This window comes from Pseudophryne corroboree, chromosome 5 (assembly GCF_028390025.1).
Source record: "Pseudophryne corroboree isolate aPseCor3 chromosome 5, aPseCor3.hap2, whole genome shotgun sequence".
Lineage (NCBI taxonomy): Eukaryota > Metazoa > Chordata > Amphibia > Anura > Myobatrachidae > Pseudophryne > Pseudophryne corroboree.
The window spans coordinates 374,985,527-375,004,348 of record NC_086448.1 but is presented as its reverse complement, the minus strand read 5'-3'; the positions used below and the strand labels follow the sequence as shown (position 1 = coordinate 375,004,348).

At 46.0% G+C, this 18,822-nt stretch overlaps 1 protein-coding gene across 1 annotated transcript in view; it reads left to right on the top strand.

Annotated features, from left to right (window-relative positions):
* TRIP13 (thyroid hormone receptor interactor 13) overlaps positions 1-18,822 on the top strand; it is a 436,692-nt gene that overhangs the window by 394,519 nt on the left and 23,351 nt on the right. Inside the window, exon 13 of the mRNA XM_063922679.1 lies at positions 9,447-9,516. Coding sequence (XP_063778749.1) covers positions 9,447-9,516 — 70 coding nt within the window. The remainder of the gene's footprint in view (positions 1-9,446; positions 9,517-18,822) is intronic.

Here is an 18,822-nt window from a genome sequence, read left to right as displayed (position 1 = left end):
CGCCATACCATAGTATGCGTCTGGATTTCTAGAGCCATGTTGAAATGGTCTGATGACATTTTGAAAGGGTTGCTCAGACTACCTCAAGAAGAGAGTACAATTACTACAACACATCCAGGATGCTGCAAACTTTGAGTGAGGCCTTTAAGGAACTTAGTATCATTAATGGCCGTTCCACTGCTATGGCAGTATCGGCTTGTAGAGCCCTGTGGCTGCGTCAATGGTCAGTGGATGCCGATTCCAAAAACAGAGCTGTAAACCTTCCTTTTACAGGTGATGCCTTGTTCAGGGAAGAACTGAACAAGTGGATATCTCAGGCAACTGCAGGTAAATCTACGTATCTGCCTCCTGCCAGGCGTCCCTATCCTGGACCTCCCCCTGCAGTCCTTTTGGGTGGCTAGATTCAGAGGCAGGGCCAGAGGTGCCTCCAATGCTGCTAGAGGTTCTCGCGGTAAGTCCCGTAAGCCAGCAGCTGCTGGACCTGCGGAACAGGCCTCAAGATCCTCTTCCACAAAGCCAACGGTTGGCCCCAGCAGCAAGGCGACTTTCAGGTAGGTGCTCGCCTTCAACACTTCGCCCACATATGGGCAGAGTCATGCCAGGATCCTTGGGTGAGGACCTCATATCCCAAGGATACCAGCTTGAATTTCAGGAACTCCCTCCTCTCAGATTCTTTAGGTCAGGCTTACCAGCTTCACAGGAAGCAAGGGTTTCCTTACAGCAGGCAGTGCAAAAACTGCTTTCTGCAGGAGTTACTGTTCCAGTGCCTCCTCAACTGCACACAAAGGGGTTTTACTCCAGTCTCTTTGTGGTTCCAAAGCCGGACGGCTCTGTACCATCGGTCTTGAACCTCAAAACTCTGAACCCGTATCTTCGGGTGTTCAAATTCAAGATGGAAGAGAATTCAGTTCCTGGGGATGATCCTGGATACGGTGTCTCAGAAGGTCTACCTTCCCATTGGCAAGGCCTTGATTATTCAGTCTATGGTCCGGTCGGTGCTAAAACCTCACGTGGTCTCGATTCATCTTTGCATCCACTTACTGGGCAAGATGGTGGCCTCTTACAATGTGATACAGTACGGCAGGTTCCATGCGAGACCGTTTCAACTAGATTTGTTGGACAAATGGTCGAGATCTCACCTGCACATGCATCAGCATATATCCCTGTCACCGAAAGCACAGATTTCTCCGGCAGGGTCCACAGGTAATCCACAGGATAACAATGGGATATGATGAAGCGACAGCGGATTTGCACCAATCGGTCAAAGCTTTTCCGGCCTCCCAGCATGCAACAGGCCCGTCCATATATCCCCGCGTCCTTGCTCAAGCAAAACAGTTATTTGTTTGGTGCAGCAGGAGCCGGACCATGGTCAGAGGGCTTTTGGTTTTAGCAGCCCTAAGCTTTCTTATTTTATTTTTATAGTTTTACTATTTTTTTGAGTGATCTTTCTAAACAGCATCTTATACGTACCTTAAAAGAGAGTCGCTCCAACAACTCTCTGCCGGGTCGCGACCACGCTTAACCACGACTATAGTGCTGTTTCGGCGGGCGTCTGTGTCAGATATACTAGCAGGTCCAGCAGACGTTAGCAGGCTGTGGCTGGAGCACGGAGAGAAGGTAAGGCATCTGTTCCACTTAGAAGGGGAATACGGGCACAACCGCACTGTTTTGGGAGGATACTACCAAACAGTCACTGATGCGGCTGCCACCTCGGGTGCACCAGTGCTAGGCCTTAGGGATCAGAGGCTCCAGGAATAGTATGAGGCCACGATCCCTAGGGTTGATGTCAGCAGTGGGGAGTCAGACGTTCGCTAACGTATTGATCGGTCTTGGAAGCGAGTTGGGTCTCCCTGCATCCCACTCTACTCAGTACAGGTTATACAGCACTAAGTCTCTATCTACCCTTTTGAGTACAAATAGTTAGATAAGTGCCTATTGCATATGAGTCTGTATACATCTACTGTGTCTTTCGCATTGTGTCTGAATACGTTAGATCTGTTTAAACATGTTGCAATGTAATATGTTCTCCTACATACTTATAATGTAGTTGATGATGTACTCTTATTGCTTATTATACTAATGTATAAAATGTGACTGACTGCTAGTGTGCTTGCTGACTTTACTATATTTCTGTCAGTTTGTTTATTCCGATCCTCAATGCTGGTGCATTGGTAGAGTTGGATTGTATATCACTTTAAAGGGAGGTACACACGGAGCGATAATCTAAGCTATCTGACTAGATTGCTTAGATTTTCAGCAAGATCGCTCCGTGTGTAGCCCTAACAGCGATAGCGATGCGCAGCCCAGCTCATTGCTATCGCTGGTGCTAGATTGGCCTAGCGGGTCGCTCACTTCACCCGCTGGGTGAAATGAGCGCCCCCCCCCCCGCACGCTCAGCACAGATCGCGCTGTGCTGAGCGGCGGGAGAGATGTGTGCTAAGCGGTTCGCTCAGCACACATCTCTCCCGCATCGGCCCGTCTATACGGCCCTTAAGAAATTTAAAGTGATTACAGTCACAAATTGTGTAGTACACTGTGGAAGTGATGATTATTTATCATGTCTAAGATCTGCAAAGGTGAGGAAGGTACACTCACAGCAACACCAACACTCATATCATGTTTGTTTTGCAAAGCTGTGTTATCCTCTCAGGATCTGGTTCAGGATGGTTTGTGTGCAAATTGTTTTAGCTCTTACCAGGGGTTAATGAAAAATACAAGGCAGATTCAGGTGCAGATGGATCCACCTTGGGCTATGTTTGCACAGACTTTATCCAGTATAGCTGAACGTATAATTCCTCCAACTCCTGTACCAGGGATAAGTTACACTATTAACCCTTACATGCAGCTCCCCACCTATGGTGTATCACTTCCAGCAGCAGCTTCTCAAAAGAAACAAGCTGATAGGCCGGTGGTAAGTAAATCTTCACCCTCAAAGGCTACACATGATTCAGATGAAGATTCATCGGAAGATGAAAAGCTCAATTTATTCTACTTCGGCATATGAAGAGGAGGAGGAAGGTCTCAGCTCAGTGGATATAGCTGAGTTAATTAAAGCAATGAAAGCCATTCTATCCTTAGAGGATTCAGCAAAGCCTGTGTTAAAAACCAAGGCACCTGTGTTTAAATGTCCCAAAACAGTTAAGACTGAGTTTCCAGGGTCAGATCAGCTGACGGAAATTATGGAAGAGGCTTGAGCTACGCCCAATAAGAAGTTTAAAATTCCTTTAGATACGCATGTAATTCGATTAGTGTAAAAATCTACATTACCTTAGCCTTCAACATCATTAAATTATGTCACGGATAGGAGAGTGGATGGTTTTCTAAAAAACATTTTTTCCCTGTCTGGGGCAGTCATAATGCCAGACATGGATGGCAAAGGCAGTGGCTGCCTGGGCTGATGCATTGGAGGGTGATTTTTCTATAGCTTCACGAGAGCAAAAATCCCATATAGCTCATATAAAACAGGCTGCAATGTTCCTGGAAAAAGCAGCATTGGATATGGGTACTATTGCCTCCAGGGCATCAGCTTCAACAATAGCTGCTCGCAGAGCAGCTTGGATACGTACGTGGAAAGCTGATTCAGAATCTAAGAAGGTTTTGGAATCTCTGCCCTTTTCTGGAAATATTCTGTTTGGTAAAGAATTGACCGATATTCTGGAGTCAGAAGCAGACTCCAAGAAGGTCAAGTTTCCTTCCACATACAATTTCAAACCTAAAGTTCTAGCTTTTCGGCCCTTTCAGTCTCAAGGAAAAGTTAAAGAAAAATTTGATGGCCTGCAGGCCCAAAACAACAAGTTTGGTAAGACTAAAAAGCACTGGGCTACCAGAGGACCGTTTGGGAAAACAGATAGTAAACCATCAGCCTGATGGTGCAAGCCTCCACCTGGGGGACCCCAGGGTGGGGGGCCGACTTCTTCAGTTTGTACAGATCTAGCAGAAGTCTACAACAAATGCCTGGGTGCAGGAAGCGGTATCTCTAGGTTATGGTTTTGCCTTCAAGAAGCACCCTCCTCAAAGGTTGTTGTTTTTTTTTGTACCAGCCCGTCTCGGGTAGAGACGAAGGCCAGGGCTTTCTCAGGTTCGCTATCCTCCAACAGCATTTTCAGTTCCGGGCCCTACCTTTTGGGTTAGCCACAGCCCCCAGAGTATTTACCGAGATTATGGTGGTAATGGCAGCTTATCTCCGCCAGCAGGGGATAAGAATATTTCCATACCTCGATGATCTTTTAATCCTGGCACAGACGCAGGATTTGCTCTTATGTCATCTGCAACAGACAATAACGTGTCTGCAGAAGCACGGGTGGCTCATAAATTGGGCAAAATCGTCTCTGGTTCCGTCACAACGGATGACTCCCTTGGGGGCTGTACTGGATTCAAGTCTTCAGAGAGTAATTTTACCTCTGAACAAGATATCCAAGGTCTAGTCAAGGATTCAGGACTTGTTACACAGTGAAAAGGTATCCATTCACGCAGCAATGTGCGTGATGGGTTTGATGGTGTCAACATTCGACATGGTGGAGTATGCACAATTCCACTCGAGGCCTCTGCAGTGTCTGATTCTTGCCAAATGGAATGGGTTGCATCAGACGATGAAAACACAGACTGTTTCTTACGATAGAACTAAGAATGTCAATAGCCTGTTGGCTACAGACATCCCATCTGGAAAAGGGGAGACCCTTTTGGATATCAGATTGGGAAATTCTGACGACAGACGCCAGTCTCCAGGGCTGGGGAGCAGTGTCAGGAAGGTTGTGTTTCCAGGTGCAATGGACCAAGAAAGAAAGTTGCCTGCCATTAAATATATTGGAACTTCGGGCCATATACATGGCACTGATTCAGGAAAATGACATTCTTCGGGGAAAACCAGTCCAGATCCGCTCAGACAATGTGACTGCAGTGGCGTACCTCAACCATCAAGGAGGATCTCGCAGCCGAAAAGTGATGAAGGAGTTAAGTCACATACTAAAGTTGGCAGAATTTAATCATCCAGCCTTGTCCACAGTGTTCGTTCCGGGAGTCCTATACTAGGAACCGACTTTCTCATTCAACACGCCATTCGGGCAAGCGAATGGGCTCTACACCCGGAGGTCTTTCAGACTCTAGTAGACAAGCAAGGTTGATTTCATGGCGTCTCAACAAAGTGTTCACATATGGGTCAAGAACAAAGGATCCCAGAGCGATCTTTGTGGATGGCCTGTCGGTGAGATGGGATTTTCATCTGGCTTATGTGTTTCCTCCAATCACCCTATTACCCAGGGTGGTGAGAAAGATAAAGCAAGGAACAGGTGCTTGGCTCTGAAGGCATTAGTACAGAGGATGTCGCTGGATGTTCCACTTCTGCTCCCTCAATGTCCTGATCTACTGATGCAGGGTACTTGTTATGACCGACATCTGGATCAACTGTCTTTGACGGCGTGGTTCTTGAAACCTCTATCCTGAAGTCAAGAGGATTCTCACAACAGGTAATTCAAACTATGCTCAGAGGAAGGAAATCTTCCTCAGCTCGCATTTATCACCGAATATGGTAAGCCTATATTCATTGGTGCAGTGAGTGTAAAGTGGACCCCAAATCTTTCAGAGTTTCCAGGGTCTTAGCATTCCTTCAGGCAGGAATGGATAAAGGTTTGAAGGTGACTTCCTTGAGAGTGCAAGTGTCGGCATTGACTGTATGGTTCAAAAAGACAATTGCCAATTTACAGGATGTGCGTACTTTTTTCCAGGGATTGCTGCGCTTTCAGCCTCCTTTTGTTCCTCCTACAGTGCCTTGGGACTTAAGTCTAGTGCTGAAAGCTCTTCAGGTTGCCCCGTTTGAACCACTTAATAAAGTGGATCTTAAATGGTTGACGCTAAAGTTCTCTTTCTACTGGCTGTGGCGTCAGCTAGAAGAGTATCAGATTTAGGGGCATCATCATGTCATTCCCCATTTCTGATTTTTATCCAGATAAAGCAGTTCTCAGAACTAGATCTGGGTATCTTCCGAAGGCGGTGTCTAAATTCCACCTCAATGAAGAATTTGTAGTCCCAGCTTTCCAGGTGTCGGGCCTTTCTGCGGGAGGTGCATTGCTGGATGTGGTCCGTGCATTAAGGATCTATGTAGATCGTACCAGTGCCATCAGAAAGACAGATTCTCTACATTCTCTTCGGATTTCACAAAAGACGATGGCCTGCTGATGAGCAGACGCTGGCAAGATGGCTTCGGATGACTATTTCAGAAGCATTTTCTCAGGCTGATCTCCTGGTTCCGGCTAATGTCTCGGCTCACTCTACTCGTAAGGTAGGTCCATCATGGGCAGCACAACGTGGTGCTTCAGCAGAAGAGATATGTAAGGCAGCCACATAGACTACCATTAACACATTCATTAGACATTATGCCTTGGATACCTTTGCCTCTCATGACGCTGAATTCGGGCAAAGGATTCTCCTGTACAATCAGGAGCGTCCCCACCACTAAATTGCTTTGGGAAATCCCATTGTTATCCTTGGATAACATGTTGACCCTGCCGGAGAAATATACGTTATGGTAAGAATTTACCGTTTATAACGGTATTTCTCCTAAGTCCACATATCCCTGCTACAAGTCCCCCATCTGGTGGAGGGTCATAGTTTCAACACCCAGTCATTAACGCTGTTGGCAACAGATGCCAGCATCCAAGGTTGGGGGAGCTGTGACTCAAGGAGCGCAGTTCCAGGGGATGGTCCTTTCAGGAATCTGCTCTTGCGATCAACATCCTGGAACTCAGGGCAATTTACAATGCTCTACTACAGGCCTCATCCCTCCTTCGGAATCGGGCCATCCAGGTGCAGTCGGACAACGCCACGGCAGTAGGGTATATCAACCGACAAGGAGGAACAAGAAGCGGGGCCGCAATGTGAGAAGTGTCAAGAATACTCCTCTGGGCAGAAGCCAACACAAGGGCCATCTCAGCCGTTTGCATTCCAGGCGTGGACAACTGGGAAGCTGATTTCCTAAGCAGGCATGACCTCCATCCGGGAAAATAGGGCCTCCACTCCCAGGTGTTTCAACAACTCGTTCACCAGTGGGTTCTATAAAAACTCAAAAAGGAAAGGGTTCAGGCAATTCTCATTCCCCCGGATTGGCTTCAACGGGCCTGGTATGCAGACCTCCTGACCCTGTTGTTGGAGGGACACTGGCCTCTGCTGCTTCTCAAGGACATTCTTCAACAAGGACCGTTCGTCTATCCAGACTTACAGCGGCTACGTTTGATGGCCTGGAAGTTGAGAGGGAAATTTTAACCAGAAAGTGTCTTCCATCCAAAGTAGTTTTGACTATGGTTCAGGCCCGTAAGGTGGTTACCTCCAAACAATACCACCGTATTTGGAAGAAGTATGTTTCTTGGTGTGAGGGTCAAAAACTTTCTCCTGTGGCATTTCGTCTGGGCAGGTTTCTACTGTTCCTGTAAGCAGGAGCGTATAATGGCCTATTATTAGGCTCCATTAAGGTTCAGATTTCGTCTCTCTATCTTCCTCCAGAAACAACTGGCGGTACTTCCTGAAGTACAGACCTTTCTAAAGGGTGCACATTCATCCACCCTTTGTTCCTCCCACTGCTCCGTGGGACCTCAGTGTGGTGTTGATCTTTCTCCACTCGGATTAGTTTGAACCCTTGCAGAGGGTGGACTTGAAATACCTGACGTGGAAGACTGTTCTCTTACTGGGCTTCGGCAAGACATGTGTCGGAATTGGGGGCCTTTTCCTCTAAGAGCCGTTACTTGGTGTTTTACGAGGATAGAACGGAGCTTAGAACTCACCCGCGTTTTTTGCCGAAAGTGGTCTCAGCCTTTCATGTGAATCAACCTATTGTGGTTCCAGTCCTATCCGGCGCTTCAGTTGCTCCAAAGTCCCTGGGTGTTGTACGGGCTTTGAGGATTTGCATCAAAAGGACGACTCGTCACAGGAAGTCTGACTCCCTTTTCGTCCTTTATGATGCTAAGAAAATTGGTCGTCCTGCCTCCAAACAGTCCATTGCTCGTTGGCTCAAATTGACTATCCAACAACCCTATACTTCGGCGGATCTGCCGCTGCCAAGTTCTGTTCAGGCCCACTCCACAAGGTCGGTGGGGTCTTCCTGGGCGGTTGCTTGGGGCGTCTCCGCATTCCAGTTGTGCCGTGCAGCAACGTGGTCTGGTGTGAACACCTTTGTTAAATTCTACAGGTTTGGCACCTTGGCCAAAGATGACCTTCAGTTTGGTCAGGCGGTTTTGCAGGGGTCTCAGCACTCTCCCACCTGTTCTGGGAGCTTTGAGACGTCCCCATGGTAATCTAGTATTCCCCAGTATCCACTAGGCTGTAAGAGAAAATAGGAATTTAATACCTACCTCCAATTCCTTTTCTCGTAGTCCGTAGTTGTAAGTGTTATGGTTGGGTTTGCTGTTGCTTTGCTTGTTCCATATTTGATTAGCGTTGCTATCCTCCTTTAGTTAATGTTGCTTTCCTTATTGTTTGTGTGTTGGTTCATTACCTCACCGCTTTTGTGTTATATCCTCTCAAAGTATTTCCGTCTCCTCGGGCAGTTTTCTAGACCAGAGGTTCTCAAACTCGGTCCTCAGGACCCCACACAGTGCATGTTTTGCAGGTAACCCAGCATGTGCACAGGTGTATTAATTACTCACTGACACATTTTAAAAGGTCCACATGTGGAGCTAATTATTTCACTGGTGATTCTGTGAGGAGACCTGCAAAACATGCACTGTGTGGGGTCCTGAGGACCGAGTTTGAGAAACTATGTTCTAGACTGAGTCTGCTAGGAGGGGCATAGAGGGGAGGAGCCAGCACACACTATTAGTTTCTTAAAGTGCTAGGCTCCAGTGGACTCGATCTATACCCCATAGTAATCTAGTATTCCCCAGTATCCACTACAGACTGCGAGAAAAGGAATTACCGGCAGGTATTAAATTGCTATTTTTTTTTACGTGAATAAACCTATAGGATTACACTTCACAGCTTCATAATTGATGCAAAGCCATGTATGTGTAGATTAAGAGGTGGGAGCTTCCAGATAGACCCTAATAACAGACCAATAGGTTGTGCAGTGTGAGTAGCTAGTCTTGGGGTGTAGGGGGCCTTTGTAGAATTTTGCTATGGGATAACAGATACATTTAGTTACATTTCTTATTACAAAACTAGAGTAATTCCAAACCACATTCTCCCGCTGCTGCTAATCAAACCAGCATTAACTGAAGAATGTTAACATGATGGATGACTGATGTCTTATGTATAAATGACAAGTGTTTGATTTGCCACAATGTGGCCTAACATGTACCTCTTAAACTTCTGTGGTAGACTGAGTAATATGATGTACACTAATAGAAGTAGCTTTATTCCATGTCCATAACTCCCAAAGAAATTAAACACTTGAAATCATTCACTTTAATCCATAATTAACTAAGTTAATTAAAATAGTTTTGCCAATTCTGTGTTTTGTGCAGGAAAAGCGAAGGTCTTAGTGGTAGAGTACTTCGGAAGCTTCCCTTTCTAGCACATGCACTTTTTGTACAAGTAAGTATATAATTACATATGTAAATATATAATGCTTTGTTTCTAAATAGAGGTTTAGAACACTTGTATACACTGGTCAACCAACAGTATCTCTTTAAGACCAAAAAAAAAAAAGAGTATTTCAAAAATATAATACAGGCGTTGTATTCATCCATCTTCAAGGATCATTAAAAATACAAACATCTGTTCATATGATTGGCACTCTAAGTGGTAATTCATAGAGCAGCTTTAGTAGATGTAGCCAAAAAAGGAACTGTTTCATTGTAGGAAAATAAAATGTTACTACTAGTATTCTTGCACTGCCTCAGCATAACATAATTGTAATGTACTGTATGTACACACACAGTGCATCCGGAAAGTATTCACAGCGCTTCACTTTTTCCACATTTTGTTATGTTACAGCCTTATTCCAAAATGGAATAAAGTCATATTTTTTCTCTCCAAAATTCTACACACAATACCCCATAATGACAATGTGAAAAAAGTTTTTTGAGATTTTTGCAAATTTTTTAAAAATAAAAAATAAGAAATCCCATGTACATAAGTATTCACAGTCTTTGCTCAATACTTTGTTGATGCACCCTTGGCAGCAATTACAGCCTCAAGTCTTTTTGAATGATGCCACAAGCTTGGCACACATATCTATGGGCAGTTTCACCCATTCCTCTTTGCAGCACCTCTCAAGCTCCGTCAGGTTGGATGGGAAGTGTCGGTGTACAGCCATTTTCAGATTTCTCCAGAGATGTTCAATCAGATTCAAGTCTAGGCTCAGGCTGGGCCACTCAATGTCATTCACAGAGTTGTCCTGAAGCCACTTTTTTGATATCTTGGCTGTGTGCTTAGCGTCGTTGTCCTACTGAAAGATGAACCCTCGCCCCAGTCTGAGGTCAAGAGCGCTCTGGAGCAGGTTTTCATCCAGGATGTCTCTGTACATTGCTGCATTCACTTTTCACTTTATCCTGACTAGTCTCCCAATTCCTGCTGCTGAAAAACATCCCTTCAGCATGATGCTGCCACCACCATGCTTCACTGTAGGGATGGTATTGGCCTGGTGATGAGTGGTGCCTGGTTTCCTCCAAGCATGACGCCTGGCATTCATGCCAAAGAGTTCAATCTTTGTCTCGTCAGACCAGAGAATTTTGTTTCTCATGGTCTGAGAGTCCTTCAGGTGCATTTTGGCAAACTCCAACAGGCTGCCATGTGCTTTTTACTAAAGAGTGGCTTCCATCTGGCCACTCTACCATACAGGCCTTATTGGTGGATTGCTGCTGAAATGGTTGTCCTTCCGGAAAGTTCTCCTCTCTCCACAGAGGAATGTTGTAGCTCTGGCAGAGTGACCATCTGGTTCTTGGTCACCTCCCTGGCTAGGGCCCTTCTCCCCTAATCGCTCAGTTTAGATGGCTGGCCAGCTATAGGAAGAGTCCTGGTGGTTCCGATCTTATTCCATTTACAGATTATGGAGGCCACTGTGCTCATTGGGACCTTCAAAGCAGCTGATATTTCGCCGGCAGAGTCCACAGGTTATCCACAGGATAACAATGCGATTTGATGAAGCGACAGCGGATTTTCACCAATCGGTCATATAGCCCCGCCTCCTGGCTCAGGCAAATCAGTTTTTTGTTTGGTGCGTCGGGAGCCGGACCTGGTTTTAGCAGCCCTAAGCTTTCTTATTTTATTTTTATGGTCTTACTATTTTTTCTGAGCAATCTTTCTAAACAGCGTCTTATACGTACCTTTAGAAAGAGTTGCTCCAACAACTCTCCGCCGGGTCGCGACAACGCTTACCCATGAGTACAGTGCTGTTTTGGCGGGCGTCTGTGTCGGATATACTAGCAGGTCCAGCAGACGTTACCAGGCTGTGGCTGGAACATGGGGAGGAGGTAAGGCATCGGTTCCACTTAGAAGGGGAATACGGACACAGCCGCACTGTTTTGGGAGTAGACTACCAAACAGTCGCTGACGCGGCTGCCACCTCGGGTGTACCAGCACTAGGCCGTAGGAATCAGAGGCTCCAGGAATAGTATGAGGCCACGATCCCTAGGGTTGATGTCAGCAGTGGGGAGTCAGATGCTCTCCTGGTCGTCCCTCCCCCTGGTTTATGACCAGTATCCTCCGAGTCTCCCGCCATGAACTGTTTCCTGCTTCTGTCTCAGACGCTGTACACAAAGGGGATCCAGTCACAGCATAGGCGGCTGTGTGACTGGTGCATCTGTGTTCACGGAGTGTATGTGTTCACTATAGGTTCATGGAGCGGCAGTGTACACTAGTAGCGTCTGGATCCACTCAACGTTCGCTAACGTATTGATCGGTCCTGGAAGCGAGGTGAGTCTCCCTGTATCCCACTCTGAATAAGCGTAATACAGCACAAAGTATCTATCTACCTTTTTGAGTATGAATAGTTAAAGTGCCTATTGCATATGAGTCTGCATACACTTAAAGTTTTTTTTCTTTCACAATGCGTCTGAATACGGTAGATCTGTTTAACATGATTCAGTAATATGTTCTCCTACATACTTGAAATGTAGTTGATTATGTGCTCATATTGCTTATTATATTAATGTATAACATGTGTGTTGACTGCTAGTGTGATTGCTGACTTTACTATATTCGGTCAGTTTTGTTTATTCCGATACTCAATGCTGGTGCAGGGGTAGGGTCGGATTGTATGTCACTTTAAAAAACTTAAAGTGATTACAGTCACAAATTGTGTAGTACACTGTGGAAGTGATTATTTATCATGTTTAAGAGCAGCAAAGGTGAAGAAGATATACTCACAGCAACACCAACACTCATATCATGTTTGTCTTGCAAAGCTGTGTTATCCTCTCAGGATCTGGTTCAGGATGGTTTGTGTGCAAATTATTTTAGCTTTTACCAGGGGTTCTTGAAAAATACAAGGCAATTTCAGGTGCAGGATGAACCACCTTGGGCTATGTTTGCACAGACTTTATCCAGTATAGCTGAACAGATAATTCCTCCAACTCCTGTACCGGGGATAGGTTACACGATTAACCCTTACATGCAGCTTCCCACCTGTGGTGTATCACTTCCAGCAGCAGTCTCTCAAAAGAAACAGGCTGATAAGCCAGTGGTAAGTAAATCTTCATCCTCACAGGCTACACATGGTTCAGATGAGGATTAATCGGAGGATAAGAGCTCAATTAATTCTACTTCGGCATGTGAAAAGGAGGAGGAAGGTCTCCGATCAATGGATATATCTAAATTAATTAAAGCAATGAAAGCCATTCTAAGAGGATTCAGCAAAGCCTGTGTTAAAAACCAAGGCATCTGTGTTTCAACGTCCCAAAACAGTTAAGACTGAGTTTCCAGGGTCAGATTAGCTGACCGAAATCATGGAACAGGTTTGGGATACGCCTAATAAGTTTGGAACTCCAATTATCCTTTTCCAGCTGGGGATTGTTTAAAAAGGGAGGTGGTTACTAAAGTAGATACGCATGTGATTCGATTAGGGCGAAACTATACATTAACTTTGCCTTCAACATCATTAAATCCTATCACGGATAGGAGAGTGGATGGTTTTCTAAAAACCATTTTTTCCCTGTCTGGGCCAGTCATAAGGCCAGCCATCACTTCAGCTTGGATGGCAGAGGCAGTCGCTGTCTGGGCTGATGCATTGGAGGGGGATTTTTCAATAGCATCTAGAGAGCAAAAATCCCATATAGCACATATAAAACAGGCTGCAATGTTCTTGGAAGCAGCAGCATTGGATATGAGTACTATTGCCTCCAGGGCATCAGCTTCAACAATAGCTGCTCGCAGAGCACTATGGCTACATACGTGGAAAGCTGATTCAGAATCCAAGAAGGTTTTGGAATATTTGCCCTTATCTGGAGATATTCTTTTTGGTAAAGAATTGACCGATATTTTGAAGTCAGAAGCAGACTCCAAGAAGGTCAAGTTTCCTTCCACATACAATTTCAAACCTAAAGTTCTGGCCTTGCGGCCCTTTCGGTTTCAGGGAAATGCTGAAGGTAAAAGTGATAGCAGGCAGTCCCAATACAACAAGTCTGGTAAGACTAAAAAGCCTACCAGAGGACTGGTTGGTAAAACCGATAATAAGCCATCAACCTGATGGTGCGTGCCTCCACCTGGGGGACCCCAGGGTGGGGGGCCGACGACTTTAGTTTGCACAGATCTGGCCGCAGTCTACAACAGATTCCTCAGTGCATGAAGCGGTATCTCTAGGTTATGTTTTTGCCTTCAAGAAGTACCCTCCTTGAAGGTTTTTTTGTACCTGCCGTCTCGGGTAGAGACGAAGGCCAGGGCTTTGAAGAGGCAGTTCAGAAATTGCTTTAGTCAGGAGTAGTCATTCCAGTTCCTCCTGCACAATGAGGACAGGGTTTTTACTCCAACTTGTTTTTAGTTCAGAAGCCAAATGGGTCATTTCGGCCCATTCTGAATCTCAAAGTGCTGAACAAATACATTTGGGTACCTCGGTTTCACATAGAGACCTTACGTTCCATCATTTTGGCCATTGAGCCAGGGGATTATATGGTATCCCTGGATATACATGATGCTTACCTCAATTCAACAAACCGAATTTTGAAATCTATATATACCATAAGCGCTAATGAACTATGTATCACATATAAGATTTCACCATTACGTGAGACAAAAACAACCAATGTGTAGTAAATTCCTTCTCTTTTGCACAGATATATGAATAATAGTGACTAATAGTAATTATTCATATATGTGTGCAAAAGAGAAGGAATTTACTACACATTGGTTGTTTTTGTCTCCTCATTTTCTGTGTTTTCATATGTTGGAGATTCCTTATAAGGCATTCCGTACTGGAAGGATCGGCCAAAAGACCGCCTCATTTCATCAAAAGGGATGTAATGGTGATATCTTATATGTGATACATAGTTCATTAGCGCTTATGGTGTATATAGATTTAACAATTCGGTATGTTGTATTGATGTTTAAATGTGGTGACATTTTCTGAAGTCTGAAACATCGTAGCTGCTTTGCGCCAGTTTGGAGTGTCCCCAAAAAAACATTTAGGATGCTTACCTACATGTTCCTATAGCATATAGTGCTATCTCAGGTCTGCTATCCTCCAACAGCATTTTCAGTTCCAGGCCCTACCTTTTGGGTTAGCCACAGCCCCCAGAGTATTTACGAATATTATGGTGGTAATGGCAGCTTATCTCCGACAGCAGGGGATAAGAATTTTTCCATACCTCGACGATCTTTTAATCCTGGCACAGTCGCAGGAATTGCTCCTATGTCATCTGCAACAGACAATCGCGTGTCTGCAGAAGCATGGGTGGCTCATAAATTGGGCAAAATCGTCTCTGGTTCCGTCACAGTGGATGACTCACTTGGGGGCTGTACTGGATTCAAGTCTTCAGAGAGTAATTTTACCTTAGAACAAGATATCCAAGGTTCAATCAAGGATTCAGTACTTGCTACACAGTCAAAAGGTATCCATTCACGCAGCAATGCGTGTGATGGGTTTGATGGTGTCAACATTCGACATGGTGGAGTATGCACAATTCCACTCGAGGCCTCTGCAGCGTCTAATTCTTGCCAAATGGAATGGGTTGCATCAGACAAAAAACACAGACTATAGTTCTTACGTTAGAAGTAAGGTTATTAGCCTGGTGGCTATAGACATCCCATCTGGACAAGGGGAGACCCTTTTGAATATCAGATTGGGAAATTCTGACGACAGATTCCAGTCCCCAGGGCTGGGGAGCAGTGTCAGGAAGGTTGTGTTTCCAGGGGCAATGGACCATATACATGGCACTGATTCAGGCAAAGGACATTCTTCGGAGAAAACTGGTCCAGATCCGCTCAGACATTGCGACGGCAGTAGCGTACCTCAACCATCAGGGAGGAACTTGCAGCCGAAATGCGATTAAGGAGGTAAGTCACATACTAAAGTGGGCAGAACTAACTTCATCTTCCAGCCTTGTCCGCAGTGTTTGTTCTGGGAGTCCTAAACTGGGAAGCGGACTTTCTCAGTCGACATGCCATTTGGGCAAGCAAATGGGATCTACACCCAGATGTCTTCCAGACTCTAGCAGACAAGTTGGGGTTGCCAGAGATGGATCTCATGGCGTCCCGTCTGAACAACAAAGTGCTCGCATATGGGTCAAGAACAAAGGATTCCAGCGCGATCTTTGTGGATGCCCTGTCGATGAGATGGGACTTTCATCTGGCTTATGTGTTTCCTCCAATCACCCTATTACCAAGGGTGGTGAGAAAGATAAAGCAAGGGAAAGGTGCCTTGATACTAATAGCTCCAGCCTGGCCCAGAAGCCATTGGTACACAGATCTGCAGAGGATGTCGATGGATGCTCCACTTCTGCTCCCTCAACGTCCAAATCTACTGATGCAGGGTCCTTGTTATCACAGACATCTGGATCGACTGTCTTTGACGGCGTGGCTCTTGAAACCTCTCTATCCTGAAGTCAATAGGATTCTCAGAACAGGTAATTTAAACTATGCTCAGAGCAAGGAAACTTTCCTCAGCTCGCATTTATCACCGAATATGGCAAACCTATATTCATATATCCTATTGGTGCAGTGATCGGAAAATGGACCCTAAGTCTTTCAGAGATTCCAGGGTCTTCGCTTTCCTTTAGGCAGGAATGGATAAAGATACAACCAAAAAATACTGTGTGTTTCTCTAACGTCCTAAGTGGATGCTGGGGTCTCTGTAAGGACCATGGGGAATAGCGGCTCCGCAGGAGACTGGGCACATCTAAAGAAAGCTTTAGGACTATCTGGTGTGCACTGGTTCCTCTCCCCATGACCCTCCTCCAAGCCTCAGTTAGATCTCTGTGCCTGAACGAGAAGGGTGCACACTAGGGGCTCTCCTGAGCTTCTTAGTGAAAGTTTTAGTTTAGGTTTTTTATTTTCAGTGAGACCTGCTGGCAACCGGCTCACTGCATCGAGGGACTAAGGGGAGAAGAAGCGAACTCACCTGCGTGCAGAGTGGATTGGGCTTCTTAGGCTACTGGACATTAGCTCCAGAGGGACGATCACAGGCCCAGCTTGGATGGGTCCCAGAGCCGCGCCGCCGGCCCCCTTACAGAGCCAGAAGGCAGAAGAGGTCCGGAAAATCGGCGGCAGAAGACGTCCTGTCTTCAACAAGGTAGCGCACAGCACTGCAGCTGTGCGCCATTGCTCTCAGCACACTTCACACTCCGGTCACTGAGGGTGCAGGGCGCTGGGGGGGTGGCGCCCTGAGACGCAATAAAAACACCTTGGATGGCAAAAAAAATGCATCACATATAGCTCCTGGGCTATATAGATGCATTTAACCCCTGCCAGAATACATAGAAAAACGGGAGATAAGGCCGCCGATAAGGGGGAGGAGCCTATCTCCTCAGCACACTGGCGCCATTTTCCCTCACAGCTCCGTTGGAGGGAAGCTCCCTGGCTCTCCCCTGCAGTCACTACACTACAGAAAGGGTTAAAAAAGAGAGGGGGGCACTAATTAGGCGCAGTATTAACTATACAGCAGCTATAAGGGGAAAAACACTTATATAAGGTTATCCCTGTATATATATAGCGCTCTGGTGTGTGCTGGCAAACTCTCCCTCTGTCTCCCCAAAGGGCTAGTGGGGTCCTGTCCTCTATCAGAGCATTCACTGTGTGTGTGCTGTATGTCGGTACTTTTGTGTCGACATGTATGAGGAGAAAAATGATGTGGAGACGGAGCAGATTGCCTGTAATAGTGATGTCACCCCCTAGGGGGTTGACACCTGAGTGGATGAACTGTTGGAAGAAATTACGTGACAGTGTCAGCTCTGTATAAAAGACAATGGTTGACATGAGACAGCCGGCTACTCAGCTTGTGCCTGTCCAGACGTCTCATAGGCCGTCAGGGGCTCTAAAGCGCCCGTTACCTCAGATGGCAGATATAGACGCCGACACGGATACTGACTCCAGTGTCGATGGTGAAGAGACAAATGTGACTTCCAGTAGGGCCACACGTTACATGATTGAGGCAATGAAAAATGTTTTACACATTTCTGATAATACGAGTACCACCAAAAAGGGGTATTATGTTCGGTGAGGAAAAACTACCTGTAGTTTTCCTGAATCTGAGAAATTAAATGAGATGTGTGATGATGCGTGGTTTTCCCCCGATAACAACTGATAATTTCTGAAATGTTATTGGCATTATATCCTTTCCCGCCAGAGGTTAGGGTGCGTTGGGAAACACCCCTAGGGTGGATAAAGCGCTCACACGCTTGTAAGGGCTCTACCCTCTCCTGAGATGGCCGCCCTTAAGGATCCTGCTGATAGAAAGCAGGAGGGTATCCTAAAATGTATTTACACACATACTGGTGTTATACTGCGACCAGCAATCGCCTCAGCCTGGATGTGCAGTGCTGGGTTGGCGTGGTCGGATTCCCTGACTGAAAATATTGATACCCTAGATAGGGACAGTATATTTTTGCCTATAGAGCATTTAAAAGATGCATTTCTATATATGCGTGATGCACAGCAGAATATTTGCCGACTGGCATCAAGTCTAAGTGCGTTATCCATTTCTACCAGTAGAGGGTTATGGACACGTCAGTGGTCAGGTGATGCGTATTCCAAACGGCATTTGGAAGTATTGTCTTATTAAGGGGAGGAGTTATTTGGGGTCGGTCTTTCAGACCTGGTGGCCACGGCAACAGCTGGGAAATCCACGTTTGTACCCCAGGTCGCCTCTCAACATGAGAAGACGCCGTATTATCAGGCGCAGTCTTTTCGTGGACAAGCGGGCAAAAGGTTCCTCATTTCTGCCCCGTGACAGAGGGAGAGAAAAAAGGGCTGCAGAATTTTGCCAGTTCCCAGGAACAGAAACCCTCTCCCGCCTCTGCCAAGCCCTCAGTATACGCTGGGGCTTTACAAGCAGAATCAGGCACGGTGGGGGGCCCGTCTCAATGAATTTCAGCGCGCAGTGGGCTCACTCGCAAGTAGACCCCTGGATCCTTCAGGTGATATCTCAGGGGTACAAATTAGAATTCGAGACGTCTCCCCCTCGCCGTTTCCTAAAGTCGGCTTTACCGATGTCTCCTTCTGACAGGGAGACAGTTTTGGAAGCCATTCACAAGCTGTATTCCCAGCAGGTGATAATCAAGATACCCCTCCTGCAACAGGGAACGGGGTATTATTCCACACTGTTGTGGTACCGAAGCCGGACGGCTCGGTGAGACCGATTCTAAATCTAAAATCTTTGAACACTTACATACAGAGGTTCAAATTCAAGATTGAGTCACTCAGAGCAGTGATTGCGAACCTGGAAGAAGGGGACTACATGATGTCTCGGGA